This window comes from Drosophila gunungcola, unplaced genomic scaffold (assembly GCF_025200985.1).
Source record: "Drosophila gunungcola strain Sukarami unplaced genomic scaffold, Dgunungcola_SK_2 000001F, whole genome shotgun sequence".
Lineage (NCBI taxonomy): Eukaryota > Metazoa > Arthropoda > Insecta > Diptera > Drosophilidae > Drosophila > Drosophila gunungcola.
Window position 1 is genome coordinate 4,252,684 of NW_026453197.1, and position 26,916 is coordinate 4,279,599.

Sequence of the window (26,916 nt, forward strand, 5' to 3'; positions counted from 1 at the left end):
CAAAAGATAAACACACACTCTTAAAATAATCAATTTATTATAAACTTCAATTTTGATTAAGGACATATTTGCTTTTTTTATTAAATAATAAGATAAAGCCCATATACAGGTAAACATCGAAAGCCGGCTTTTTGAAGACAGTTTTAAAGTGTTATCTCTTTAAAAAGAGCGTATTATTTAAATATATTATAAAAAATACAAAAATGCAAAAAAAAAAACATTTAAAGGAGAAAGGCTGACTGTAATTCTTAATTTTCTATTACCAAAATAGCATTAATTTTAAATTTATTTAAAATAAAAAAAGTTTCTCAGCAAAGCTCTATTATATGGCTTAAAAACCAATCAATAAAAAAATCATTTTATAGTCAATTTACTAAATCTATATAAATAAAAAATACATTCTTAATTTAACACTTAACGGGACACAAAAATGTCTTCACAACAGGGCTTCAGTTTTCGAAATGTAACTTTAAATAAATTTAACTTTAACAGTCAATGAAAAAGTTTGCTCTCTAAATTTATTGATACAAATTTAAGCAAAATGTTTGGCAATTATTTTTTTGAGTTTTTCTAATTACAAACTTCTTTTATGATTTCTTTCAGTGTGGTTTCCGGTGCTCAGCATCCCTGGAGCATCTGTCACGGACACGCGCCTGCGCCCAAGCCACCCACCCGAGTAACGGTACTGTCAAAACACAGGGAGAGCCAGAGAGAGGCAGTAATCCAGCTTCAGTCAACTGAAGGCCCGCAGCCTCCGAGTCCTGAGTCCTAAGTTCTGAGTCCTGCGGAACTCAGTGTGCGACGAGGTGCCAACTGAAACGGAAACAAATCCGCAGTAATTCGCAGCAAAAGCGTGGCAATTGAAAACTCAAACAAAAACAACAACATCACACATCACCACAAACTGGGGAAAAAAAAAACAACAAGGGCGGAGAGCGAAGGATATGCAGACAGCCGAGCGAGTGCAGTCGTGTGAAAATTGTTGTATCGAAAGTGCATAAAATGTGGCCCACAAACAATTAGCGGAATAAGCAGAGCACGGAGAGCAAAACAAAAGGCGGACTAACTAGAAAGCAAACAGGATGTCAAGGACTTGAGCAGGGGGGGTGTGGGGGTGAAACTAGGGGAACTTTGGGCGCATCACCATTCGCAAGTGTCGCCAAGATGCGTACCTACTACACGGCAAAGGACATGCGAAAATACGGCGACTTGAGCTATGAGTAAGTACCAAAAATGGACAGACATCAAAGGATAAAAAAAAAGGGGGTGGGAGGGGAAGGGGTTGAGCACAGGTGTGTCATTGTGTGTCATCGTTTGTTTTGCAGCTTTCAAGCCGAATGCCATTTCAACGCTTATCCCTTTCCACTTGTCATGCCCCTTTATCCTTTATCCCTTATACCTTCGATGTCCCCGTGTGTTTGCTCGAGTAAAATGCAATTCCAAGTGTCAATTGAAAATTTGTTTTTGTCCACAATCGGATGGATTGGAAAGAAAATTCTTTTGAATGGATTTCACCTGGCCCGGAGAAAATGGATTGCACTGAACAAAATTTTATATAAAACTTCAGGAAGAGTTTGATAGATCAAAAAAAATCGTAATTTATGTTTAAATTTTGTATAAAAACGTTATTTATTTAAATTTAATTTAATTTAATTTTGGTTAGGCATACTTTAAACTTAAATCCTAATCTTTTTTTTCTGATTTAAAACTTAAAATTTATAACAAACTTGGATTTACAAGGCAAGCCTCGTAGTCTATAGACACCGGATAAAAAGCTAAGTAAAATTACAAGTGAATAAAATTATTAATACAAAAAATATATTTAAAATGCTTTAAAATAGGTTTTTAACTTGCTCAAATTCGATGCAACGCAAATTGTTAAAAACCCTAAAACCCATTAGTTAAGTCAAGCTCTTTTTCCTCAGTGTTTCTTTTCTTTCTTACACTGCAACAGTATTTTGTATGTTCATTTTGTATTGCCTACTGCGTTGGGCATTCCTCGGCTGCATATTCATGAGCTAGCCCCGACTTAAATCGGAATACATTGACAGCATCACGTTCTCCGGTATTTCTTGAAACAGGAACCTCATTTCTGGAGGGTGCGGTGGGTTGTTGGGCCTAAAAGTGGGTTGAGGATTGCCTAGGTGGGCAGCAAATTAAGGACTTTCGACTGAGTGGCCACTCGGAACACTTCTCTCTTGTCTTGGGCATTCATTATATTGTTTGTTGCCTTAATTAATGGCTGACAACATAAAAAACTGTTAAGCTTTTAAGAGAATACAATGAACCTAACCGAAGTCTGCGGTAATCATTGAAAGGTCATCGGTTTATAAGAGGAACTTAAGTGAATTTCAAAGGCAATGAACCTCATCAATTTTAAAACTATTGGAAAAATTGTTGCAAAGTTAAGAAACCAGTTAGACTGATTTTATAACAATTTCATTGTAGCAAATTTTTGAATTGTAAACACACTTAGTATTGGAAAGCCCCACAGTTAATAATTTGTATAGTCTATCCAAAATAATATGAATTTAATTAATTTTAAGTTTGTTTACATATATTTTTTCTGTACTCTGTATACAGCACACTGCATATCTGCTTAATTTTCAACTATTTATCAAAAATATACAACAAAATTTGTGAAATCGAAAAAACCTATTAATTATAATATTTCACTAAATTGAATATTATTTCAGTTTTATTGGTAAATATTTTATCAAAAAAACACAAGATTGAGAATGTACCACGAAACCAGGGACTTGCTTGGTGAACCTTGGATCAGCATTAATATAGTGAAGCATAGCGTCTTAAGCTAATATCACGTTTTTTAGTCATTTATAAGATCAAGCCAATTCGTTCTTGACTTACAATTAAAAGTTATTTATAAAGGCTTACGTAAGTTTATAAAGTGTATAAACGAAAATAATTTGACCTGACCCATTACGGTGTTCGCCCTAACACGAGGTTAATACATCATGAACATTTTTTAAACAATCAGATTTACATAAAATGGTTTTTAAACACGTTATTGTTTTTAAACTTTATTTATGTATATTTAATGTATGAACCTAGCTTGTGGAAGTTACAATAACTTATTTTAGACAAGTTTTCAAAACTAATCGAATAAATTCTATTACCTAGACGATTTTCAAGACACGTTTGACAGATCTCGACCCCATTGTAAACATTTCTACGTGGCTTTTCTTGCCTGACACACAAATCAAGTTAATCACAATCGTGTTGTTTTCCAACAGAAGCAAATACCTGCTGGATCCGAAGTTTATGACCAAGAGGGACCTGCAGCACTACTATCGCTACTACAACATGAACAAGAATCGTGGTCAGTTCAAGAAGATTGTGATTGTGATCTTCTGCCTCTGCGTGTTCTCCTACCTGTGCGTGGACTATAACCTCCGGACGAAGCTGCTCCGTTTCCGCGATGGCTTCGACTTCATGGCCCGCCTCGAGGACCATTACGGCGGCAATCTGACGACGGCCTATTTCGTGGACACGGCGGGCTGCCGGATGCCGCACTTCGAGGTCACCGACGACACCATTGCCCAGTTCATGTTCAAGCCGCGTCCGTACAGCTGCAACAGGGCGCTGGTCCGGACCAGTGACTCGGTGCCGGGGCAGCTGCTCCTCAATCTGGACGCCGGCGAGCTCCTAGCCTACTATAACATCAGCGATCTGTCCTCCGTGAGCTGCAATTTCACGGAAGTCAAACGCAAGTCGGACTCCGATAACACATACAGTCCGGGTGTGAGTTTCAAACTGGACAAGGTGGTGCAACTGCCACTCGACTCGGAGTTCATTTGCATGTGGTGCTATGATTCCTCGGACAGGCTTTTCTACAAGGACTGTCACTTTTTTGCGGTGGACAAGCCACGAGTGAGAGCATCAATTAAGCCCGGAACCGAAAGGGTTAGCTTTAACAAGAGCAAGGATGCGCATGAACGTCTGTCGGTGATGCTCCTGGGCATGGACAGCCTGTCGCACCTGAACTTCCTGCGCCAGATGCGCCAAACAGCGGACTACATCCGGAAGCACCTGTCCCACGTGGAGCTGTGGGGCTACAACAAGGTGGGCGACAACACCTTTCCCAACATAGTGCCCCTGCTGAGTGGCTTGGACGACCAGGAACTCAATCTGGCCTGCACGCCGAAGTCATTGCGGTCCTACGATCGGTGCTCTTTCATTTGGAAACGCTACCAGCAGGCTGGCTATCGAACCGCCTTCGCCGAGGATGTGGCCCTGCTGTCGTCCTTTAACTACAACCAGAACGGGTTCAGGAAGCAGCCCACGGACTACTATCTGCGGCCCATGATCATGGAGATGGAGAGGAATGTGGCCTTTAAGAAGGACCTCAACATGCACTTGTGCATGGGCAGCCGCCGGACGGCGGATGTGCTGCTGGAGTACATGAGGAAACTGGTGCCCCGGATGAGCCGCCAGCTGTTCTTCTCCTTCTTCTGGACGGTGGCCCTAACCCATGACTACTTCAACTTCCCCTCGCTGCTGGACAAGGCCATGTTGATGCAGTTGACGCAGCTGCAAGAATCGGGAGTGCTCAATCGCACAGTGGTGATGCTGCTTTCAGATCACGGACTGAGATGGGGTTCCTTTCGCCGGACCTACCAGGGAATGATGGAGGAGCGACAGCCCCTAATGATAATGCTCTATCCGCCCTGGATGAACGAGCGGTATCCGGAGGCGATAGCGAATCTAAGGTTGAATGCCCGCCGACTAACCACACCGTTCGATGTGCATGCAACAATGGTGCAGCTGCTGAATCTGCGGGATCTGGAGGCGGATCAGTTGCTGCGCAGATCGGCTGAGCTCGAGGAGCCGGACAGCACTCTGCCCCGGGGCATCAGCCTGTTCGTGCCCATTCCGGCGGCCAGGACGTGCGAGCAGGCTGGGATTGCCGCCCACTGGTGCACCTGTCATCAGCGCCAGGAGCTGCCCACGAACGACCAGCGAGTGCAGCGGGCAGCGAGGTATTTGGTGCGCCTCATTAACAATCGACTGAAGGACAGCTCACAGTGCAGGACCCTCTACCTGAACTCCATACTGCAGGCCCTGATTGCGGCGCCGCACTCGAAGATCGTGAAGAACATATCCACGGACTATGCGGTGGACATCACCCTGCGGCTGCAGACGAAGCCCGGCCTGGGCGTCTTTGAGTCCACGGTGCGGATGACGGGCTACACGACCGTCCTGACGGGCACCATCAGCCGGTTGAATCTGTACGGCAGCCAGAGCTACTGCCTCAACGATCCGGCTCTCAAGATGTTTTGCTATTGCCACAGATAAGCTTACGAACCTTTTTCCTCAATGGAGTGTTCGACGTCAAAGACTTGAAACCCATTTACGTAGCCTTAGCCAAAAAACCTAGTTTATTTCTATGAAATAGCCGACGATTGTATAAATAATAATCCAATTTTAGCCTTTGCCGTAAGGAGTTCCCAGTCTTATGCACCTACTTATATAGCCACGGTAGTTATAGCGGAATTTGTCTATTTCCCAATTACTTAGAGGACAATAAACTGACAAAAATACTAATAATCGTAATATCCGCGGAATTACTTTGTGTGTGTAAAATAAACAATAAACTATTACTGAAGACGAGGAAATAAACGAACTTATGATGGTGGCTTGCCATTGTTAACTCGGGATCTTGGGTTCTTGGTTTTGATTTACAAATCAATTAAATTAAAAATAACAAAATCAAGAAAAGGGACAGTAAAATAATTGCCTGTTGGGACTATTAAATAAGTCAATTACAAAAATCCCTTTAAAACAATATTATTTTTTTAAACATGCCCACTAAAATTGTTTAGTAAATTTTTGTAATGTTTTTAATATCAATTTATACTATTTTTATAACTATATATTTTATTGACCATTCGATAATAAATAATGAGCCAATTTAAAAATTATCGTTTAATAAGAGGGTTTATTTATATTAGCGCTTTAAGATGTTTTCAAAGCTTCAATAAAATTACTCATACGGTACGTATGCCAGCTATACTTTAATACAAGAAAGTCTGCATCTCACTTTAACCTTGTCAACGTACGTTGTATGTGTTTCTTAATTTCACATTTTTTAACCCCCATATAAGGATTTGGTTTCGTGGAATATTTGTAATTTTAACAACTAACTATTTGAAAAAAAAACAAACAATTTCGATAAACGATAAATGCAATCCATCCCTGATGCATTTGTTGCATTCGATAGTATCGCATAATGATCGACTTTTGTTCCTTCCCTAGTTGTTATTGTCCATCGTTCTTATCAGTTCAGTTTTTTCGTTTTCTTTTCGTTCGTTGCAAAAATGGATTAAATAGTAGAATTTATGTTGTCTGAGCACTCCCAGTAGCAGACCAAATGCCACCCACAGAGACACTGCGTCCGGGGGAACGCGGCGGAGCCGGAGGATCAGGGGGCACCGGCCCAGAGCAAACCTACATCATCAGACAGAGCAACAAATACTATGAGCATCGCGATTCCCAGGCCACGGCCATGTCGGTGGACTACTCCGGGCAGTGGGTGCTACTCGCGGGACGCGGTCACCTGGCCCTGCAGCGCTTGGGTCAGGACGACGGTTCCTTGCGCCGCCACGAGCGGCAGTCCAAGTACGAGGTGTCAGTGGCGGAATTCGCCATATGTCCCAGTCGCAAAGAGTACTGCGCCATAGCGGTGAGGCATACATAAACGTTATTATTGGGCTATATTAATTTTTTTTTATTTTCCTACCAATTCCAGACCAGTCAGCACATAGACATTGTGCGCTGGGGCATTGCAGAGCCCCATTACGAGATGTCCTTGCGCGGGCACACTCGCACCGTGACCGACATCGACTGGCACGGCAAGGATCCCAATCTGCTGGTCAGCTGCTCCATAGACACCTTCTCGCACATCTGGGACTTGAGGGAACCCAGGAAACCAGCCTTGTCATTGAATGCCGTCTGCATGTGTGAGTGTGTTCAAAAGTGTCCCAAGGCTTCTCTAATACGTTCAATATTATATTCCTTAGCCGGTGCCACCCAAGTGGGCTTTAATCGCGTTTCTGGCAACCTCTTGGCTGCCGCCCACGATGGAGATCTACGCATTTGGGACATTCGCAAGGGCAGCTGCCCCACACACTACATCACTGCGCATTTGAATAGAGTTCACGGCATCAACTGGAGCCACAAAAGGGAGACCTGCCTGGCCACCGCCAGTCAGGATGGAACGGTCAAGTACTTTGATGTTTGCAATCCACGCAGGGCGGAGAAGATCATCACCACCATGTCTCCCGTGTGGAGAGCAAGATACACGGTAATATATATTATCTATTTGTATAAGATATGCACCTTTTACTTTAATTATCTAATGCAGCCCATTGGCAACGGTCTAGTGAGCATTGTGGTGCCCCACTTGGGTCGCGGCGAGAATAGCTTGCTACTCTGGAGCAACAGCAAGCAAACGGATCCCATTTGCTCCTTTGTGGGTCACACCGATGTCATTCTGGACTTCGCCTGGCGTCCCAATCGCGAGAGTTCCACAGAAATAGTAAATACCCAAAGTAAACTCCTATTTTCGAGACTATACATTAAGTTTCCTTTAGGAACTGGTGACCTGGTCCAGGGATCGAACCCTGAGAGTGTGGAAAATTGACGACAATATGCTGAAACTTTGCGAGCCGTCTGCCGAGGAAGAGGAATCCCGCTTCGAGCCGGACCTAAGTGAGTTGCGAGTGCCTACTCCACCGGAGTTCCTGCATCCACGTTCAATTTTGGTAGCCGCCTCGTTACCCATTTCCACGGGTGACGGAGCATGCAACACGCTGCCCATGGCCCGCTCTCCCAGCTTTGGCGGTGGTTACTATCGCCGCGAGGAGCCGCACATCGCCAGGTCTCTAACAGATCAGCCCACTTGTTCGCTGCACCACGAGTTCTCGCTCCTCAACACGAACATGCCCCACGTGGAGGTGGACACGCTGGATGCCATTAAGCGGTACGCCTGCTTCAAGATTTGTGCCGGCGGGCATACAGTGATCCTGCAGGTGACCTTCGCCACCTCGTATCCAAGTCCCAGTGCTCCGCCAGATTTTCAGTTTTGCCAAGGCACCACGCTTTCCAGCGAGGTGAGTGGCGTTCTGCTTAAGGTGCTGCGTTGCAATTCTTTGCAGCGCGTGAAAAAATCGCGCACCTGTTTGGAGCAGTGTCTCCGCGCCCTGGTGGCGGCCATGAAGAAAAGGGTGGCAGCTGTGGGAGGAGCGGATCGTAGTCAACTGCTGTTACAATCGCCTCGCTTGGAAGGAGCTCTGTCCAGCACCCTGCACGATGCCTGCATTCCATATCCACGTACATCGGGGGTGCATTTCAATGCCGTTGGCATGCTGACCACCTTCGCCCAGCCGGTGAACAACAAAAGGCTAACCCTGCGTCAGCACACGGCCCTCACGCCAAGGACTTTCTCTGCCATAAATGGCAGTGGATTGCTGGGCAATGTAATGGCCACGGCCCAGCGGGATGCCAATGCCTCGTTTTATCTGCAGGAGAGAATGATTTCGGGGAAACCTGGAAAACAGCGTGCTATCCGGCAGATGAATGGAAGTCCGGTGGTGCACGTATACGACACCAGTAGTATGCTCCACATCAGTCGCAGCATGGCCAGGGAGTTCTCGCTGGATAAGCACAACATAGCGGAGACCTGTCGGAGAAATGGGGAAATTTGTCGCCAGCATGGACGCTTAGATTTGGTGCCCGTGTGGCTGTTGGCCGAACTAATAGCCACACCCCAAGTCCCTCATGAGACGCTCAACGAGCTGGTGTTTTACAATGATCCCTTCAAGAAATCCCTGCTAGAATCGCTGATAATGCATTATGCCAGCTCCGGTGACATACAGACTGCTGTCCTGCTGGCTTGTTTGTTTGACAAGTGTCCGACGGGTGGCGGTGCCATTATGGAAATGGTTAGTCGACTTCCGCCACAGCTGAACTTACAGATTTCCCCGTACCACACGGTGCTGCCGCTAGACGTCAAGTCTTCATTCTCATCCATCACTTGCCAGCAACTGAAGCAATTGCGCAGCAACTCTTGGTCCGACTCTTTGGATCTGGAGGTGAAGCAGGTCCAGCCGGATGCATATGCTTGTTCGTTGATCAGGCGCGCCAAGGTGCCACTGTTCGATCAGTTTAAGCGATCGTACGCCGAAATTCTCTTCGGTTGGCAGCTGCTCTCGAAACGGGCCCTGATCCTCAAGCACACCCAGAACATGCCACCGCCCGTCCAGGGTGTGGAATTCGTTACCGAGTGCGGCACGTGTGCCAAGCCCAAGCGGACGCCCAAGTGCGAGCCCTGCAAGCGACCCGTACTTTTTTGTGTCCTCTGCCGTCTGCCCGTGAAGGGAGCAGCCAACGCCTGTCTGGCCTGTGGCCATGGCGGTCACATGGATCACATGATGCAGTGGTTTGAGGTGAGTACCTTTCCTAAGACTTACTATTAGATTTAGCTATGATTGCTTTTTTTGTTTGAGCCTTCTGATGCTTTTACAAATCAAAAGATATATGTATTTTTTAAGATACATTTATTTTTGTTTAAAAAATAAATCCAGAAATATTTTAATTCAAAAATTTTAACCGAAAACTTAGTTTTGTTTAGTTTGCAACAATTTTATAATTTAAATTAAATAAACATCAGGAACCTTCATTAAACCTGTTACCTATAAATGCATAGCTACGTCTATTATTAATTTTTTAGATAATTAAATGTGTCAGTAGAGTTTAGAATTATAGAAGAGTCCGTTTTCTTTTTAAAAAGATCATATGGTTTGGGGTCAGACACAGGCCATTATTGGAAACTTTCAGAGATTTGTATCTTCTTTTTTACTAGCCATATCATAAAATAAACATATATATTCTTTTTCTTACAGAAACACCAGGTGTGTGCAACCTGTGGGTGCAAGTGCTTGGAGCGCACATCGGAGCTACTAGCACTGCTGAGCTGAGCTTGAACTTGACTGCCGTGTGGATCTAAATTTGGTAATCTTTCTTTTCATCGCTGTGGATATCAAATAGTTAAGTGTTTTTTAGTCAATAAGCGAAAATTTTTGTACGATTTGCATACCAATGAGAAATATATGACCATTTACTAGCTAAGCTAAGAGGGTAAGCTAAGTGGAACTATACACATGACCAAAGGAATGTGAAAACGAGACAAAACTATTTCTCGGTATTTTCAAGTACATACATTTATTTTTTGTTTATTATAAATTTTAGTTTTTTTTTTTTTACTCATTTTGTTTTTAGCTTAATATCTACGATTTACTTGTAGTTTTTGCATTTGCAATCATCATAATTGTTTTTGTGTTGTTCGTCATAATCGAAAGTTTCTTTTCTTTTGGAAATCATTTTTTAAATACGTTTCTACAGCTCAGTTTCTAGTGTTTTTTGTTTTCTTTTCTTCAGTAAGCGTCATAATTATAAAAGGAAAATCTAATGGAACGAAACTAAAAAGGCAGCACAGGCGAACTGCTCGCAGATCGGTGCAAAATTTAATTTAAAAAAAAACAATATTGCCATTTTTAGGAAAATCTTTCTAAGGTTAATACAGTTTCGATATAGAGACATTAACATAAGATATAAAGCCTTACTTAAAACAAAACACGCACAAAACAAATAAACAATAAAATGAGAGGCATAGATTAAATTTTAACTCTTTGAGGGATGAACTGCAAGCGTGTATGTATTAATGTGTGTGTGTGGTCCTAGATTAACTATCCTGGATGGGGATCGTGACCGGGCGGGATCGGATGGTTAGTCTATCAGTACCAGCCGCTGGCCAGGTTGAAGTTCTCTTGATATCATTTCAACTGGTCGCGGTACGTTATGATCGCCTTCATCAGCAGCCGGACGTTGCTGAACTGCGAGTTCTTGGGGCTGTTCTTGATGAACTGCTGGCAATTGCGATACAGATCGGAAAGCACTTTGGGGGCGTGCTCGCGGGTAATGGGATCAGCCATGTTGATGGCCAGGAGAGCCTCGTTGAGATATCTGCAAAAGAATGGGTATATTATTAGCATAAGCTAAATTAGTTCGCTTTCTTTCTTATTTCTCAACACACCTCTGCTTAAGCTCATTGTGATTGGTCATGTCAGCGGATATCTGCTGAATGAGCGACAGCAGGACCTTTTGCTCCAGCCTGCATCCCTCGGGAGCGAAGGCCTGGTTGCTGTCCGTGTGCCGGAGAGTGAATTCAACCAGGCCCAAGTCGTTGGCCAGTAAGGCCTGATGAAAGGCCTTATTGATCTGCCCCGTCTGTAAGAGCTGCTTAATGCTGTCCCTCAAGTCGTACGGGGGTGCCGGTGTGGCTGCCTGCGAACGCATGGCCATGTTCTGGGTCTCCATGTGCTTGCGCAGTTCAATTCGGATCGTTTCCTGCACCTGGCGCGCCAGCAATATCTCCAAACTCTTCACCTCTCTTTGCGTCTCCAGCATGGCGTCCGTTAGTTCAGTGCGATGTTTATGCAGACTGCTCTCGACCAGCTGCTTCAGCATAGTCAGCTTGTTGTTCAGCTCTTCGGAGTTGGCACCTACAGCCTGGGGCTGGGGCATGTGCTGCAGGTAGGTATTGAACTGGACCATGACTAAAAGAAAGAAGGGTACCAATAAATTGAGTAAGATGACGCAAAACATGTTTACAGACATTACATCTCAATAATACAACTAGTCTTTCAATTAAGTCATAAGGCGTATTTTACTATTAATATTATTGCCCTTTTTATTCTTATACTCACAATCTTTTATGCCCACGCTGAAGGCGTCATGCAGCTGTTTGAACATGTTCTGCGAGGACTTCTCATAAGCTGGAATCAATGTGCTGCTCATGGATTCAATAAACGCGGTCTGGAGGCTGGTTTGCACGCCAATCAGCACGGACTTGCCAAAGGTATCCAAAAATTGCTATTGAATTGATAGTAAACTGTTAATGACGAACTCCCTTAAAAAGGGGCTTCAAATTATGCATACCTTGCTCTTGCATACTTGGGCAATATTCTCTTTGACCGTCTTGTCAAACACGCTCAACTTCTGTACAATCTCGACCTGCATTTGGGCTTGCAGCTGATCCATCTTGGCATTCACTCGTGGAAGCAATTGTCGCTGCAGTTCCATGTTGAGAACGTTTCCAATAATGTCCGTAAAGTGATTCATCACGTACTGGTTTAGTACCTGAAGCACAGAGTCGCGTAGTTCGCGATTTTGACTCTCACTGTAAATGGTATTTGTTTGGATTACAACATTCTCAGCTCTATAAGTTTTTCCTAACTCACCGTGCCGCCAGGAATTCGGTCAATTTCTTTTTATGTTCATTTTCGTATCGCTTGAGGTACTGCTCCATCAGCTTGGACAGCTGCATCTCGATTTTGTATGCCAGCTGATTGACATTTTTGGGCTCCAAAGAAGCATCCAGTTTGCTATTCTGGGCCACCACCGCCTCCTGCTGTTGTTGCAGCTTGGTGACCTCGTGCTCCAGTTTGTTCAGTTGCTTGGATTGAGCCTTTACTAGGTCTGAAAAGAAAGCAAGGGGAATTTGTAGCTATTTTACGTATTCGATATATATTTTTTTAAAGGGCTCCTAATTCTTTGCATCAATCCATATTATTATACCTGCTACTAGTTGAGTAAAAGGGTATATTAAATTCGTTGAAAAATATGCATCAAGTAGAGGGAAGCGTCTAACCGCATAAAATATATATCTATATGGTAGTTGCAAGTTCTTGGGCGTTGTATGTTAAGTCGATCAATACGTATCGAAACACCAAAAATGTTTTAAATCTAACCATTATTTTAGAAGTAAAAAGGAAAGTATTAATTATGACGTCACTCTGCATATTTGAAAAACGGAGTTTGCCTGAAAAAGCGGAACCAAAAAGTTCTGCTCGCTCTTAATTGTAGTGTTGACTGGGGGTAAAGGGTATCTAATAGTCGGTGCACTCGACTATAGCTTTCTTTCTTGTAATAGGTTCTTTTTTATCACAAATACCCACCTAGAAGAAGTTCCAGCTTGGCATTCAGCTCTCCATTTCCACTTGAGCCATCCCCTGCTCCGCCTGCGTTGTTGTTGCTGCTGCTGTTGCTCGTGTTCAGCGTTGTGGCCGTGTTGTTGTTGCTGTTGCTGCCCACACTGGTGTTATTGTTATTACCGCCACCACCAAGCGTGGGCGGCACATTGCCATTGTTGGTGTTCTGCACTGCCTGGGACATGATTTGCGCAGCATTTTGGAGCTCAGCAGAGTTGGTAAGGGATGGCAACTTAACAATGGGCCAGTTTCCATCCACTGCCTCCAACAGGGGTGATGAGATGGCCAGCTCTTCCTCCTCATCGTCATCATCATCGTCCAGATTCTCGAGCTCCGCTTCGTAGGCATCGGCATCCTCCTGAGTGGCCATTATCTCCTGCACCTCGCGGCTCGGACTCGAACCGCCGCTGGCCAAGTTCTCAGCCACATTACGCTCCGGATTTCGATCAATGGAAACGAACTTCTTGCGAGCGTCAAGCTTTTCCTTCAGCTTCTGCTGCTCGCGGTCTTCGATCAGAGTGTTGTTCATGAGGTTGAGCAGAACCTCTGCATTAGGGTTTTCTGATGTCTTGGACGTAACCGTGGCAAGCATACGAAGTGTTTGCAGAACTGCCGAATCAATCGATCGGTCATTTCCGCCGACGGCTGCAGAGCTATCAGTTCCTGTCGTAGTCGTGGTGCTGGAGGCCACCACCACAGCAGTTGCCGCGGAGGTGCCGCTGGCACTGAATGCATCTGGGGTCATGAGATTCACATGTTGTGGATAAGCGGAGCTCAGTTCTGCATCCTGCATAACGGCCGAAGGAGCAGCAGCTGCTGCTGCCGCCACAGCCACTATGGCAGATGAACTGCCCGTTGAGGATCTCTTGGCGGATTTGGCAAACAGAGCATCCAGCTGCACTGTGCCCGCCGATCCGCTGTTGGGCGAATCCGGCTCCTGTTTGATCAGCAGATTGTCCTCCGGCGTCTCGGAACGCTTGCTGCTCAGGCTGCGGCGCTCTGGCTTGTCGGCCACTGCCACGCACGGCTGGTAAATGATTTGGCACTCCTGAAGGCTCTTTGCCTGCACCACAAACATGTGCAGCACAAGCGCACTGGTGGAGTTGGTGTCGTCGTCAAAGTCATCGGCCTCCTCGATGGGATAGTAGCTCTCGATAGAGCTCTTCACTCGACGCATGCTGGCGTTCACAATCGAGAAGGAGAGAATGCCCGAGCTGAGCTTGAATTCGGCCACGTTCTGAATACGTTTGGAGGAGTCGCTTGCATCTCCCTCGCTGTCACTGTCTCCATCGTTGGGCTCTACGCTTTCAGTATTAGTAATCTGCATCACATACACGGCCAGCGAGTCTAGGCAGGATAGCACTAAATAGTTGGCACTGCGATCGATGCCCGCAATGAAGTTTCCAGGTTGCCCTGTTGACGGACTACTTGCCACCACGTTAATAGTCTGCAGGCATTCCCATAGCGAGCAGTTCCACAATTTGATTTCAGTATTGGCATCGCTGGTGGTGATTACGTGCTGCCAGTAGGAACTAAAAAAAAAGAGAGTTGTATAAATTAAATTACATTTTAAAAGGTTTCTTGTGAGCAATACATTTTAAGATGGTAATTTGAGGAGTTATTTATTTTATTATACTTACTCTTCAACAGGCTTATTGATGTTGTCCAGGAAAAATAGTGAGCAGACCTTCTTGCCATCATGTGGCTTCCACTCGTGCAGGCAACGATGATTGCGCACATCGAACAGATAGATTTGGTAGAAGCGGACTAAGCCATCGGCGCAGGCTGCGGCCACTGTGGTGCCATCCGGGGACAAAGCGGCGCAGGTGATCAGCGAGTCCTCCTCGATCTTCAGATATCCAGTTTCCAGGGCACCCGGTTGAATTTTACCACGCTGCTCAGAAAAACATCGTGTTAATACATTAATGACTTGGAAATTAAAACAAAACGCACCCCATGCTCAGAGACAATCATCTTGACATGGAAGCACTGAAACTGCGAGCTTCGCGACCAAATGAGCAGCTGATTCTCATCGTCCTCGTCGTTGATCGGAACAGTAGAGTTGGTGCTGCAGACGTAGGGACACCAAGAGACCATGTCGTACTCCGGCACATAGTTGGCGATCGGGTCCTCCACCTTCAGCACAAGATTGCACAGAAGATTTCCCTCGATTTGATCAACTTTATAGACAAACAGCGAGTTGACATCGATCACAGCCAGAATGCGCTCGCGATCAGTGTGGGCGAACTGCAGATCCAAGACCTCGCCACTCATCCCCTTGATTAAAGCCCGCATGCTGCTGCTGATGTTGCAGACGCGCACCATGCCCTCCATGCCAGTGGCTTTGTTGTTGACTGTAAGAATAATGCAGTTTTGATTATTTAAGAAACTGGAATGACTTAGCTGCTTTCTATGTGGTTTATAGTTTCAGCAGTAAAGCTATACAAATAAAATGTCCTGAGAAATTAAGTATTGTTTAGTGCATACGACAATTTATCCTTTGTAGCAAAAAAGTACTAAGTGGAATCTAATAGGCACATCTATCCCTTTCTTAATTACCCAAAACACTTATAATCTGCCAATAACATTATCTTAATATTTGTTAATAAAAAATGGTGATGACAAGGCAACCTTAATATTTGTTTGACATGAAATTTTTCTTTTCGTAAACGTCATTGTTAGTAAACATTCAAAACTTGCAAGGGAGACAGTTTCTTCATATAAACTTTGAAATCACATAATCAAACCAGTCTTTATTTGAAACAAGATTAAAAACGTATGTATATCGCATCATTTAGAGTTATATTTAATTAAAAATGATAACTAATGATCGCGGATTTTATGTGAAACGAATAATAGAAAGAAAAGGTAATAAACCAAATGACAAAAACTCTTAATGATGTTCCCTAGGGAATAAACAAAGCTCACCATTAATGGCGTAGGCCAGGTGTTTGCCATCGCGGTGGACGGCCACCAGGTGTCCCGGGTAGTAGTACTTTCGCTCCCACTTGTAGTCGACGATGTTCTTTAGCTTGACCTTGGAGGAGCCGCGTGTGTGGACGCCGCCGGAGGTGAGGACCTTGGTATGATTGGCCCTGATGACGCGGCAGCATTGCTTCTCGTGCGGCAGGAAGTTGCTGGATGAGGTAATGCATTATAGTTATAGCTACGGAGATGATATAATGGGAAACAGGCAGCAGTACGCACATGATTTCCACCTCCTGGGGCTCCGCCGCATTGCCGTTGGCGGCTATGGGCTGATCCTGGTCGGTGCTACTACTCATCTCGGATGCTGCGTCGATTGCCGGAGCGCTGATGCGGACTTCTGCTGGCAATGGATGGTGCGCGGTGCCACACCTTGGCGACTGGGGGGCAGACGGCGGGGGCGTCGGAGAGGCTGGGGGCGGCGTCTTACGAAAGATTGGCAAGTGTGCAAGCGCGAAGAGCGCGATTAACATTGACACATCGGCTGACTGCAGGTGGGAGGCGAAACGGCATGGGGGTACACATTAATTTCGCCAGTTTGGGCCCAGCAACGACTCGCACTCACCTGCCCTATCCTCTCAGTATGCAGCAGTTGGATCGCCTCTTTTTCTCCTGCGAATTGCACCCAACCGGTACACGGAAACTCTGGCCTGCAGCTATTGTTCGGTCGCTTTGCGAAACTAAACCATTTAGGTAGCTGTGCTGCGTAAACTCACAAATTTTTGCAAAAATTTTGCTCAATGCCGCAAAGCCTTAGAGATGTGTTGCGGCGTGTGCAGGAGCAATCGATAACGGCCAGCGTCTGTTATCGCCAGGGCTGGACACGTGCCTATCGGCGCCCTTTCGAAATCGAATTTAATAAAACTTCCGTTGCATTTTCGTTTTTATTACTTTTTTTTTTTTTTTTTTAGCATTTTAACATCAACTTAATACATTTATCTTTATTCATAGAGATGTATATCCATCAAAACAATACACATTGATTACGCAGCCACGTAATAATATGCTTACATAGTGTTTCAATATCACTTTTTCTTTTCATTACATGTCGTTTTGTTTCGTTTTTCGTGTGATTGTGTTGTGTGGTAGATCTTTGAAAATGTTTAACAAGTTGAAGAAAAACTCATACATCTAGTGGCTTAAATATGCAAAATAAGTGATATATGCCGGTATATCTGATAAATTCGAAGTTAGCATATACGTACACATTTAGTGGTCCGGGTAAATTAAATTTGTCTTCTGTTTCAATCTTATTTTCTTTTTCTTTAGTCGTAGAAAGAAATTTGGGTAAATGTACATAATATCAAGTAGTTTGTGTTTTCGTGTACACTATACAGATAGAAAATATATTAATATGTATGTACTTTTTTGAAAAACCTAAGCTAAGCTTTCAAGGAAATGAATTGGTTGTCGATTTTTTGACCTTTGACTTTTCTAATACTTAAACATTAAGCCTGGCTTTTTATTCTTTTTTTTTTTTGTTTTAGGTTCTTTTTTTGTGATTCTTTTTGATTTCTATGTTAGTTTTCATTGAAGGAATGAATAGAAGGGGACGCTTTTTCGAGGCATACACAAAACATTAATAAATAGCAAATTGGAAAGAAAAATGCCTTCGCAGCAGGCAATATTACAGCTGGAATTGGACCACTTTGTGGCAGTTTCATTAATCACTAGTGTGAGGGTGAGATACGGGTGGCTGTCAAGCGAACAATTAGGAGAAGCGCATATACCATATACATATATCTCTTAATTTACATATACATATATGTATACATATATAAATTGATCTGCATAAATATCTATAGAGGCGGCATTATTGTTGTTGTTCTCGCATGATTTGTTTTGTGTTCTTGAGATTTAACTAGCCTACAAATTAAATTAGCAACTTCCATGCATAAACGGACGCGGTACCAGCTCCATCGGGGGGGACTTTTATCAGCTTAAAACTGAGCATACTTTTGAGTAAGCAATTTGAATACAGGGAATTAAGAAGTTTGCTGATCTTGTGATTATTTTTCCACAGAATATGTAAATATTTTCTCTAGATAAAAAACATTTTGACGGAAATTTAAGTCGCTTACTCGAACGATTGCTCAGTCTTATCGCTGTGTAAGCACCCAAATTAGTTAATTGTGCTTGCAACATACAGAAACAACAAAATAAGTTTTAAACATTAAGGGTGGATCGATTTGTTTGAATGAAAAAAAAAAAAAAACAAACAAGTCAATGTTTGTCTAGGTTAAGTTCTTCTCAACTTGGACATAAGTGGTCAGAAAAAATAAATAGCATTCACTTAGCTATCGGATTTTTTAAAGCATTTTTGCAAACCAAATATTTGTTTTAATAAAGGCAGTCTAAGGAAAATTACAATAAGTCCAACAATTAGTTAAGAAAAAAAGAAACATGATAACACTTTAAAAGGAATGTTAAATTTTTGGCTTAAGAGATTATAAAAAGAGATGCAAGGCCTTAGATAAAGAAGCTTCCTCCGCTCCAATTCTTGTCCAACAAATCGATTCACCCTAGTAAACATGATTATTTTTCGCTGCTCAAACGTTGGTGTAAGCAGCACCAGCCGAACCCGAGGATCCACCAGTCACATTCGCCGTCACCGGGGCGGATATGGAGGAGCTTGTTCGTCCAGTGGCATCACCGGCACTGAGTCCCTCCAGCTTGAGTCGCATCTCCTCCTTGCGTGTCTGGACATTCAACAGCTCGTCGCTTAGGTCGTTGCAGAGGTGGAGAAGAGAGTTGTTCTGCTCCCGCAGCCGTTGCAACACCTCCGTGGTGCTGGCCTGACCCTGCTTAAAGGACACGTGGCGTAGCGAGTCGCTAATGGCGGTCACCCGCTTCTCAAAGCTCTCGGCATTGGGCAGCTGGCCGGATTGGGCAGCCAATCCCAGAGCTGGGGCCGGCGGTGGAGGCTGTTGCGGCGGCGATTGCGATCCGCGCGGCGTCTGCGGCTTGCGGTAAACCTCGAAAGCGGAAACGCGCTGCTGAGCCTGCTGAAGAGTAATCCTCGTGGGCGGCACCACTGCTGCCTGCGGCGGAGGTGCTGTCGGCGGCAAAGAGTGTAGCTGCTGTTCGTCCACCTACAAGTTGAGCACAGATTAGTCAAACTGAAATACGTCTGAGTGGTTTACATTATTAAGCTACTGAATTTGGACACATGACACTAATGGATCTACGGCCAATTTGGGTGGAATGCTTTACGAGTTGCATACATTTAGGATTGGACTTACAACGTTCGCGGCGCCTTCGTCGGCAAAGTGCGTGAAATCGGCAAACCCCGTTGAGGTTTGCATATCGAAGCTGGCCTGCGCAGTGATCTTAACAAAGAGTGGGGTTGCATATTTATATACATGTCAAAGGTTAAAGGTAGATAAATAAAATACAACAAACAAAGGTAACGAGGAAGTAGGCAACTTCGACTGGCCGAAGTTTTTTTGATACCCTTGCAAAGTCCATTTAATGCTTGCACCCAATTTTTATTTTCATGGCTAGTGCTAACCATTTAATCTAGGAATAGGTTATAGATAATGCACGGACCTTTGAGTATTAACATTATAAATTATATTTCAAAATATTTAAGTTTTTAATGATAGCCATAGAAAATTTTCAACTTTTTGCAAGACTACACCACAAATAGTTTCTTAAAGGACAGAAGTCTTTTTTGGACTTGGATAAACAAGAGGAAACATTTCTCCCCTGTGAGGCTGTAATCACCAGGGAAAATAGCACGACACAGATTAAAACACACAAGTTAAGTAAATTGCTGGTCAATAGGCCATAACTCACCTCCGCCTGCTGGGCACCGCCCGTTGAGCCCATTTTAAACTTGTTTAAGTCCAGGCTGCTGCTTCGCGCATGACGATGTGGCCTTGGCGGCGGCAGCGGCGGTGGCTCTTTCTTAGACGCCAACGATGATGCCACGTAACTGGGCTGCGGATCCGAAGGCTCACTTGGCCCAGTTGATCCGATGCTCGGCTCACGTTGCGGTGGCGGTGGCAATGCACTGTTCTTAGCCGGCAGCTTTTTGGCCTGAGGCCGTTGGATGGCACGTAGATCGCTGCTCTCGCGATGGGAGCTATTAGCTCCCGACACTCCGGTTGAAACAGCAGATCCAGATGACTGATTGTTGACTGTGGTCGAAGAGATGGCCTTGGGACTGTCCTCGCGCAGAACCACAACGCTGTCGTTGTCGTTGGATGACTCGGCCGAAGAAGCGATGGCGGTGCCTGGAAATGGGAAGTGGAATTAACCATATTGTTTCGACATATTACTGTGTTTACTCCTATTATTCTACCCACCTATGGGTGTCACTCTTAGCGGCACTGGGTGCAGGATCTGTGGATTGGAGACCACGTCCTGGGCAGAGCGCTTCATGTCGAACAGGGCTGGCTTCAGCCCGGGACTAGAGACGGCAGGAGCGGCTGCTCCGGCGGCAACAACAGTGGTTGACTGCAACGGAGCAGCACTTGTTGTTGGAGATTCGCTGAACTTTGTCCACTGGGTGGAGGCGTTGCTCGCGTCTACAGCATTTGCCGTAGACGAAGCAGCTCCCACCACTGCCTTCTCCGTACTCGGTGAGTTCGAGATGCTGCGGTTCTTGGCCAACGAATTCTGCGGTGTGGCCTCACGCCTGGAACTGTTGCTGGCTTGCGAGGACGTGGAGATGCTGCTCAGATTCATGATGTTCTTGTCGCTGGGCACGTTGGGACGCGGCTTGCTGCCGCCGCTGAGATTTCCGGCTATGATTGTATTGTCCGTGTGGTCGTCCTCATCGTCATCATTCAGATGCAGGAGATCAGCCTCAGGCGGCTCCTGAGGCAGCGCAGCTGACGATGAGGAGCTCACTCCCTGGCCACTGCTAGCCACAGCCGCTTTGAGCACGTTGGGATGCAGACAGTGGGGCAGGCTGGTGGGCAACGGAATGTTGTTGCGTCTCAGAACCACCAGGTGCATGGCGGCCGTGAACTCGGACAAGCTCAGCGCTCCATCGCGTGTAACGTCGCACAATTGCCAGATGTGACGCAACTCCTCCACAGGAATGCGGCTCTTTTCGAAAAAGACTCTGAAACAAATAAATGACGCGTGGTTATAGCTATCTGCTCATGTTTATAGAAGAAAATCAATAGAAAACTTGAATTTCAATAGAATATTACGTTACCTTGCTGCCTGGCCGGAAAGCAGCCCATGCGGATCTCTTTGGACCGTTCTGAATTGCTTGTTATAGTACTCGCGCTGCTCCGGAGTTATCTCGTAGATAGTAACCAGCTCGCTCTCGTTGTCCTCGTCGTCGCTGCTGTGGCGATCAGAGGACTCCTCCTCCGTGCCCAGCAGCTGGCGGTGCTCGTCGCCCAGCAATCCCTGCCAGAGGGCCACACTGTTAGTGGGTGTGGGGCTGTCGCTGTTGGTGCTCCAGGCTTCGGGAGACCCACCGGCAGCACCGCCGCCTCGACGTCGCTAAAGCGATAAGAAATGGACGCGGAACGGTCACTGGTTAGCCTATTTGCATATGTCACATGATAAGATAGAAGTACGAACCCCGACATTCTCACGGCTGCTGCTGCTGACGAGCCCGCTGCCATCCGTGCCGCGTCCGTGGCCCGTCGCCTCGTCCACGGATTCGTTTTGCTCCACCTCGGAGTCGGTGCTGGGCACATCGGATGTGTCCTGCAGCTGTTCCTGCTGCGAGTTGCGACGCAGCGAGTTCCTGCGATCAGTGGGCGGCGGCGGGGGCAAGGCGGCCAGTCCGTTTTCGACGGCCACCGCAGCCGTGGCCGCCTCCTTCCAGCTGAAGTGCGGCAGTGGGATCGGAAAGGTGGCCAAAATCAGCTCCTGGCGCAGCGGCATGGCCGCCTGGTGGGCGGCGATCAGCTTCAGGCATGAGTAGAACTGCGTTCGCGAGATGTGCAGTGCCGTGGAGGGAATCCCCGCCAGGCCGGTGATCTGTAAGCCCAGAGCCCCCAGATAATTAGTCACTCACGATCACACGATCACTCGAATTGGACCTACCTCAATCACAATCTCGTTGGCGATGTCCGCCGAGCGGAAGAGCTCGGTGGCCTTCAGCATGGGCACCTTGCCCGTCTTCTCCACGTCGCAGCATTGGAACAGCTCACTGTAGAATCGCGTCTCCGCTTCAGTGAGCGACACGTCCATGCCTACCGCCTACTTGTTGCCGCCTACGGTTTTGTTTGTTTGCCAAGCCGCTGGTTAGCGAGCCACGCCCCGTTCCTCCGACCCGGACCCGGAACCCGATCCGATCCGATCCGTTTGTTTATTTCCACTCTAGTAGCCCCAACAGGCCAGTGCCAGACCCCGCTGCCCCGCAAAGTCTCTGCTGCCTTTCTGTCTTTTGGCCGCAAGACGGAGTTGGAGGAGGTGGAAGATGGGAGCTCTCCAGTGGCGAAGGTTTCGCTAGCTTTTCGGTGCCGCCACGGTTACGGGGTTAGAGCACTCCACGGCACAGGTCGACGGGGAACTCCTGCTTCTTCAAGCTGCGCGGTTCGCAATCAATTTGCCTTTTTGTCCAGGTTTTTTTCGCAAACTCTTTTGCACTATGTGTGCGCTGGCTCCGATATCGATAGGTTGCGATATCGATTAGTCAGCTGGCGAAGCAGCCCTGTACCTGTTACTGTGCCGCAGCCCTGGTTCCCGGTAAAAGTTAAGTGCTGCATGATGTGCAGCTTTTAAGGTGGCTAAAAATTTTGTCAATAATTAACTGAAAGCTTTTCTGGTAAAGAAACTTATTAGATTATTAATTGTTAGATTATTATTATTATGAAAGTAAAAGCTTAAAATTGTAATATATGTTAAAATTTTACGTTTAAAGAATTGTTTGACTTGTTATGAGCCATAACATTTAAATAGCAACTGAATCCCCCTTAATTGAACATATTATTTTAAGTACAAAGCAAAATTTTAAAAATTTATTCTGTTTAAAATTCCAGTAGCCCTGTGCCAGTGACGTGACTCACGTCACTGAGTTTTCCTGCGTCACCTTTACTTTTGCCGCAGTGATCCCCACAAACATTCTGTTATTGTTGTCTGCGTCTGAGTGGCTGCGACGCAATTAATTGAAGGATTTGAAAGGCTTCAGAGACCAATTACAGTTATTTAACAGTCCCTTAATAATCCGGGATGTTCTCCAGAAAGAAGCCAGAGCCAGCAAAGCGAAGGCAACACGATTTATCGCAGGTAAGAGGGAAAACAAACAGACTAGATTCGTCTATTTATTAATTATGAGTCATCACTCTCACTCTCATTTCATTTGCTTAGTTTGGCCTTACGGAAATCCCAGATGACTTTGATCCCAGCGCTGGATACGGAGATGACGATGGCGGCGACAGCGACCTGGAGGCGGAGCTGGCGGCCATTGCCAGCGGAGGAGGAGCCAGACCAAAACCCAAGCCCAAGGCGAAGCTGGTCCCCGCCAGTGACCTGGACAAAATGATTGCCGACAGCTTGCGTGATGTCAGCGACGACGACGATAATGACGACAATCTGGAACAAGACTCGGATCTGCTGGGCGAGCTGAAGGGAATTGGTGGCGTTGAGGAGACGGAGGAAGAGGAGCCTGCAGCGCAACCACCAGCTGGCAGCGACGAACCCGTCCAGACCTTCCTGCCCACTACCACGGTGGACACGTTGGGCGTCATCAAGCAGCGCCTGGAGATGTACAAGCATGCCGAGGCGAATGCCAAGGCAGCTGGCGATTCCGGAAAGGCGAGACGCTTTGGAAGGGGTCTTAAGACCCTGCAGGATCTTCACAAGCAAGCAGCAGCCGGCAAGTCCATCAACGTGGATGACATACCGCCGGAAGTCAGTGTTAAGCCTGTTGGCGGTCAGGCTCCTCAAGTGGCTGCAGAGGAATCACCAGCTCCTTCCACTCCTGCCTCCCCTCCTCCTATTCCGAGTCGGGCAGCTCCAGCACCTCCTACTCCCACGTCGCCAGTCGCACCCACCACCCCTGTGGCCCCCACAACGCCTCAAAATCCGTTAGTGGCACAAATGCGCAGCCGTCAAAACGAATACAAGGCTGCTGCCCTGCAGTCGAAGCGCAGCGGTGACACTGCTACTGCCCTTCAGTTCCTCAAGGTGGTCAAGCAGTTCGACGTAGTGGTGAAGATGTGTGAGGATGGACAGGAAGTCGATCTCAGCGATATGCCGCCTCCGCCAGCTGAGTTTCTGGAGTTCTTGAACAAGCTGAAAGAGGGAGCGGCGCCAGAAGTAGTTGCTGAACCTACTCCTGCGCCAGCTCCTGAACCTGTTGCTCCCGCTCCGGCTCCTGCTGCTGCCACAAACATGATGGAGGCACTGCAGCAACGTTTGGAAAAATACCAATCCGTGGAGGCGGCTGCCAAGGCAGAGAACAATACCGGAAAGGCAAGACGCTTTGGAAGGATTGTGAAGCAATACGAAGATGCCATCAAGTTGTACAAGGCGGGCAAACCTGTGCCTTATGATGAACTGCCAGTGCCACCCGGTTTCGGTCCCCTGCCCACGGGAGATGCTGCTCCAGCTGCGCCGACCCCTTCCCTGCCCACTTCCCCTACATCGCCTCCAGCAACCGCGAGTACTTCCGCCGGCGGAACTCCTTCCAGTTCCGGTACGACGACGCCTACAGCTCCACGAAAGGCTCCATCACCTCCTCAGGCGAAGGAGCTGACCACTCGCACGTCTGGCAACCAGCAGAAAAACAATCTCGCCGAACAGCAAATGAAACTTCTTCTTGAGCGTCAAAAGGAGTTCAAGCTGGCTGCGATAGAGGCCAAAAAAGCGGGAGAGATTGATCAGGCCAAGGAGTACCTCAAGATCTACAAAGGATTTGATTCGTTGCTTAATGCAGCCAGCAGCGGATTACCTGTAGATCTGAACACTGTAAGATTCGTGGTGATTTTTCGTTATTTTATTCCTAAGTTTTCTATTCTTTTGCAGCTGCCAGTGCCACCTTCCCAACGAGATAATCTGGAAGCCTCATTTGCCATAGTCTCCGCCGAAGAGTGTGATCCGGGCGATGATATCTGCGAAATTGGTGTTCGCATGGAGGAGCAGCTGGCCAAGCAGTTGATGATGTGCAAAAATACTCGAGATCATCACAAGGCAATGGGCGATGTGGCAGGCATGAATCGGTTCGAAAATTTGGCTCTAACCGTGCAGAAGGATTTGGATTTGGTGCGGTACACCAAGCGAAAGAATGAATCATTGCCAAAGTTTCACTATGAAAAGCGTAGCTTTAACATTGTGCATTGCAACACGGATCTTACGGACTGTGAACTGGAAATTGTTGTGGTCCGGGGAATCAACTACAACGTGGCCAATCCCAAGGACGTGGATACCTATGTGCGCGTAGAGTTTCCCCTACTTAATGTATGTTTGTTACTTTAATGATTTAGGCTGAACACTAATTTGCTCTCTTTTAGGAAGAAACTTTTAAGACTAAAACCAATGTTATTAGGGACACCAGCAGTCCCGACTACGATGAGCGCTTCAAAGTGGACATTCAGCGAGCCAATCGTCAGTTCCAGAGAATCTTCAAGCGCCATGGCGTCAAGTTTGAAATATATTCCAGAGGGTAAGCTGCCTGTAATTAACTGTTATTAAAACCCTAATAAGTCGCTTTCCATGCATATTAATCTCGACTAACAGAGGTGGTATATAATTTTAACCAAGCTCATTTTCAGTACTATCGAAGAGGGCTGGTATATATTTGAAGCTAGCTTTGTTTAAATTATTTTTAAAGTAAATGAAGTTATTATTTATTTAACTCTCTTTAGATGTAGACATCTGCTAAGAACTGTCATTTTAAAAACCTACTTTTCTTGAATTTTAAGTAAAACTATTCTGATACAAATAAATTCGATCGAATATTAATTTGTGTTTTAAATCACTGTTCTGCTAAATTCTAAGCAATTTAATTATCGCCTGTGCAACTGAAGAGCCAAGCCTCAATAATTTTTAGTTAAGCTTAGGAATTATTTTCTTTTTAATATTTAGTTTTCCCCAAAGTTTTTCAAACAATTTAATTTTCTCCCCCGTAGTCAGCATGTTTATTTGTTCCCGTATACAGTATCGTACCAGTACCATGGCTTCGGCACACATATATCTCGCCATATATGAACACCCATTGAACATCATTGTTTTCCACGTGGAACGTTTTAATAAAATATTTTTTAAAATCTTTACCCCTAAAATCCCAACAAATCGCAAACAAACCTCATCCAATGCAACGCGTTTCATATTGTGCATATAAATAGCTGCAGTATAGATTGTTGTGGACTAAGTCGTAAACTGCCCCTGTGTTGTTTCAGAGGGTTCCTGCGATCAGATACGTTGATTGGAACCGTAAATGTCAAGCTGCAGCCGCTGGAGACCAAGTGTGATATTCACGATACCTACGATGTAAGTAGTGAATATAAAAATTTCATATGAAATTAATATTAATTGTTTTCCCTTCCGAAATAGCTAATGGATGGCCGCAAGCAAGTGGGTGGTAAACTGGAGGTTAAAGTACGTGTTCGCAATCCAATTCTTACCAAACAAATCGAGCACATCAACGAAAAGTGGCTGGTTTTGGACACCTAAGGCAGAAATCGACTTCGATCATTGGTTATTTGCTTGAAGCAAACGAAATAATATATTGTTTTATTAGGAGACGTCTCAACGCGGTTGTTCTCGATCAAGTTAGCAAATTAATTCCTTTGTATATACCCCTCACAGGGAATGAAAATGGTCTTTATACGCTTTCGCCGATTCCTTCGCAGGATATTGGCATATATGTATTACGAACACAACACAGATAATAATATATCTATTTATATATATAATATATAATGTATATAAGATATTGCCGGCG

General features: G+C 45.6%; 5 protein-coding genes across 7 annotated transcripts; 3 read left to right on the plus strand and 2 right to left on the minus strand.

Moving 5' to 3' along the window:
* Positions 1 to 751: 751 nt before the first annotated feature.
* On the plus strand, positions 752 to 5,661 carry LOC128262373 (uncharacterized). Its single transcript, XM_052996575.1, has 2 exons — positions 752 to 1,220; positions 3,255 to 5,661. The coding sequence occupies exons 1-2, from the start codon at positions 1,165 to 1,167 to the stop codon at positions 5,314 to 5,316; spliced, it is 2,118 nt and encodes a 705-aa protein (XP_052852535.1). The 5' UTR covers positions 752 to 1,164; the 3' UTR covers positions 5,317 to 5,661.
* Positions 5,662 to 6,280: 619 nt separating this feature from the next.
* On the plus strand, positions 6,281 to 10,149 carry LOC128262799 (GATOR complex protein Wdr59). Its single transcript, XM_052997310.1, has 6 exons — positions 6,281 to 6,703; positions 6,770 to 6,980; positions 7,041 to 7,324; positions 7,385 to 7,558; positions 7,614 to 9,467; positions 9,924 to 10,149. Exons 1-6 carry the CDS (start codon positions 6,392 to 6,394, stop codon positions 9,996 to 9,998), a joined length of 2,910 nt encoding a protein of 969 aa, XP_052853270.1. The 5' UTR covers positions 6,281 to 6,391; the 3' UTR covers positions 9,999 to 10,149.
* A 76-nt stretch (positions 10,150 to 10,225) lies between these two features.
* Positions 10,226 to 16,818, minus strand: LOC128262798 (enhancer of mRNA-decapping protein 4 homolog). The gene is made up of 11 exons (XM_052997309.1): positions 16,621 to 16,818; positions 16,278 to 16,543; positions 15,999 to 16,207; positions 15,024 to 15,424; positions 14,711 to 14,964; positions 13,038 to 14,602; positions 12,321 to 12,558; positions 12,019 to 12,259; positions 11,787 to 11,952; positions 11,114 to 11,636; positions 10,226 to 11,043 (listed from the first exon to the last, which is right to left on the minus strand). The coding sequence occupies exons 2-11, from the start codon at positions 16,526 to 16,528 to the stop codon at positions 10,854 to 10,856; spliced, it is 4,038 nt and encodes a 1,345-aa protein (XP_052853269.1). The 5' UTR covers positions 16,529 to 16,543; positions 16,621 to 16,818; the 3' UTR covers positions 10,226 to 10,853.
* A 155-nt stretch (positions 16,819 to 16,973) lies between these two features.
* LOC128262800 (ralBP1-associated Eps domain-containing protein 2) lies at positions 16,974 to 22,669 on the minus strand. 2 transcript variants are annotated; one of them, XM_052997311.1, is made up of 7 exons: positions 22,074 to 22,669; positions 21,603 to 22,007; positions 21,226 to 21,521; positions 20,366 to 21,129; positions 19,854 to 20,293; positions 19,298 to 19,384; positions 16,974 to 19,147 (listed from the first exon to the last, which is right to left on the minus strand). In XM_052997311.1, exons 1-7 carry the CDS (start codon positions 22,218 to 22,220, stop codon positions 18,605 to 18,607), a joined length of 2,682 nt encoding a protein of 893 aa, XP_052853271.1. In that variant the 5' UTR covers positions 22,221 to 22,669; the 3' UTR covers positions 16,974 to 18,604. The 2 variants fall into 2 exon arrangements, with proteins under 2 accessions (XP_052853271.1, XP_052853272.1); XM_052997312.1 differs by lacking the exon at positions 19,298 to 19,384.
* Positions 22,670 to 23,050: 381 nt separating this feature from the next.
* Positions 23,051 to 26,716, plus strand: LOC128262801 (coiled-coil and C2 domain-containing protein 1-like). Of its 2 annotated transcripts, none has more exons than XM_052997313.1 (6): positions 23,051 to 23,258; positions 23,340 to 24,941; positions 24,999 to 25,430; positions 25,484 to 25,635; positions 26,318 to 26,462; positions 26,526 to 26,716. In XM_052997313.1, exons 1-6 carry the CDS (start codon positions 23,202 to 23,204, stop codon positions 26,643 to 26,645), a joined length of 2,508 nt encoding a protein of 835 aa, XP_052853273.1. In that variant the 5' UTR covers positions 23,051 to 23,201; the 3' UTR covers positions 26,646 to 26,716. The 2 variants fall into 2 exon arrangements, with proteins under 2 accessions (XP_052853273.1, XP_052853274.1); XM_052997314.1 differs by having other exon boundaries at positions 23,052 to 23,258; positions 26,372 to 26,462.
* The last annotated feature ends 200 nt before the right edge of the window (positions 26,717 to 26,916 follow it).

Bases quoted from the DNA above. Each gene is read 5' to 3' on its own strand.
- LOC128262373 (XM_052996575.1), top strand. From the start codon at position 1,165: ATGCGTACCTACTACACGGCAAAGGACATGCGAAAATACGGCGACTTG. The intron at 1,221-3,254 runs GTAAGTACCAAA...GTTTTCCAACAG, and splicing joins TACGGCGACTTGAGCTATGA to AAGCAAATACCTGCTGGATC.
- LOC128262799 (XM_052997310.1), top strand. From the start codon at position 6,392: ATGCCACCCACAGAGACACTGCGTCCGGGGGAACGCGGCGGAGCCGGA. The intron at 6,981-7,040 runs GTGAGTGTGTTC...TATATTCCTTAG, and splicing joins ATTGAATGCCGTCTGCATGT to CCGGTGCCACCCAAGTGGGC. The intron at 7,559-7,613 runs GTAAATACCCAA...AGTTTCCTTTAG, and splicing joins GCGAGAGTTCCACAGAAATA to GAACTGGTGACCTGGTCCAG.
- LOC128262798 (XM_052997309.1), bottom strand. From the start codon at position 16,528: ATGTTAATCGCGCTCTTCGCGCTTGCACACTTGCCAATCTTTCGTAAG. The intron at 12,559-13,037 runs GTGGGTATTTGT...CTTTCTTTTCAG, and splicing joins CAAGCTGGAACTTCTTCTAG to ACCTAGTAAAGGCTCAATCC. The intron at 11,637-11,786 runs GTGAGTATAAGA...TCTTTCTTTTAG, and splicing joins CAGCGTGGGCATAAAAGATT to TCATGGTCCAGTTCAATACC.
- LOC128262801 (XM_052997313.1), top strand. From the start codon at position 23,202: ATGTTCTCCAGAAAGAAGCCAGAGCCAGCAAAGCGAAGGCAACACGAT. The intron at 25,636-26,317 runs GTAAGCTGCCTG...GCATATAAATAG, and splicing joins TTTGAAATATATTCCAGAGG to CTGCAGTATAGATTGTTGTG. The intron at 26,463-26,525 runs GTAAGTAGTGAA...CTTCCGAAATAG, and splicing joins ATATTCACGATACCTACGAT to CTAATGGATGGCCGCAAGCA.
- LOC128262800 (XM_052997311.1), bottom strand. From the start codon at position 22,220: ATGGACGTGTCGCTCACTGAAGCGGAGACGCGATTCTACAGTGAGCTG. The intron at 21,522-21,602 runs GTTCGTACTTCT...TTATCGCTTTAG, and splicing joins GCAGCCGTGAGAATGTCGGG to CGACGTCGAGGCGGCGGTGC. The intron at 20,294-20,365 runs GTGGGTAGAATA...TCCCATTTCCAG, and splicing joins GCTAAGAGTGACACCCATAG to GCACCGCCATCGCTTCTTCG.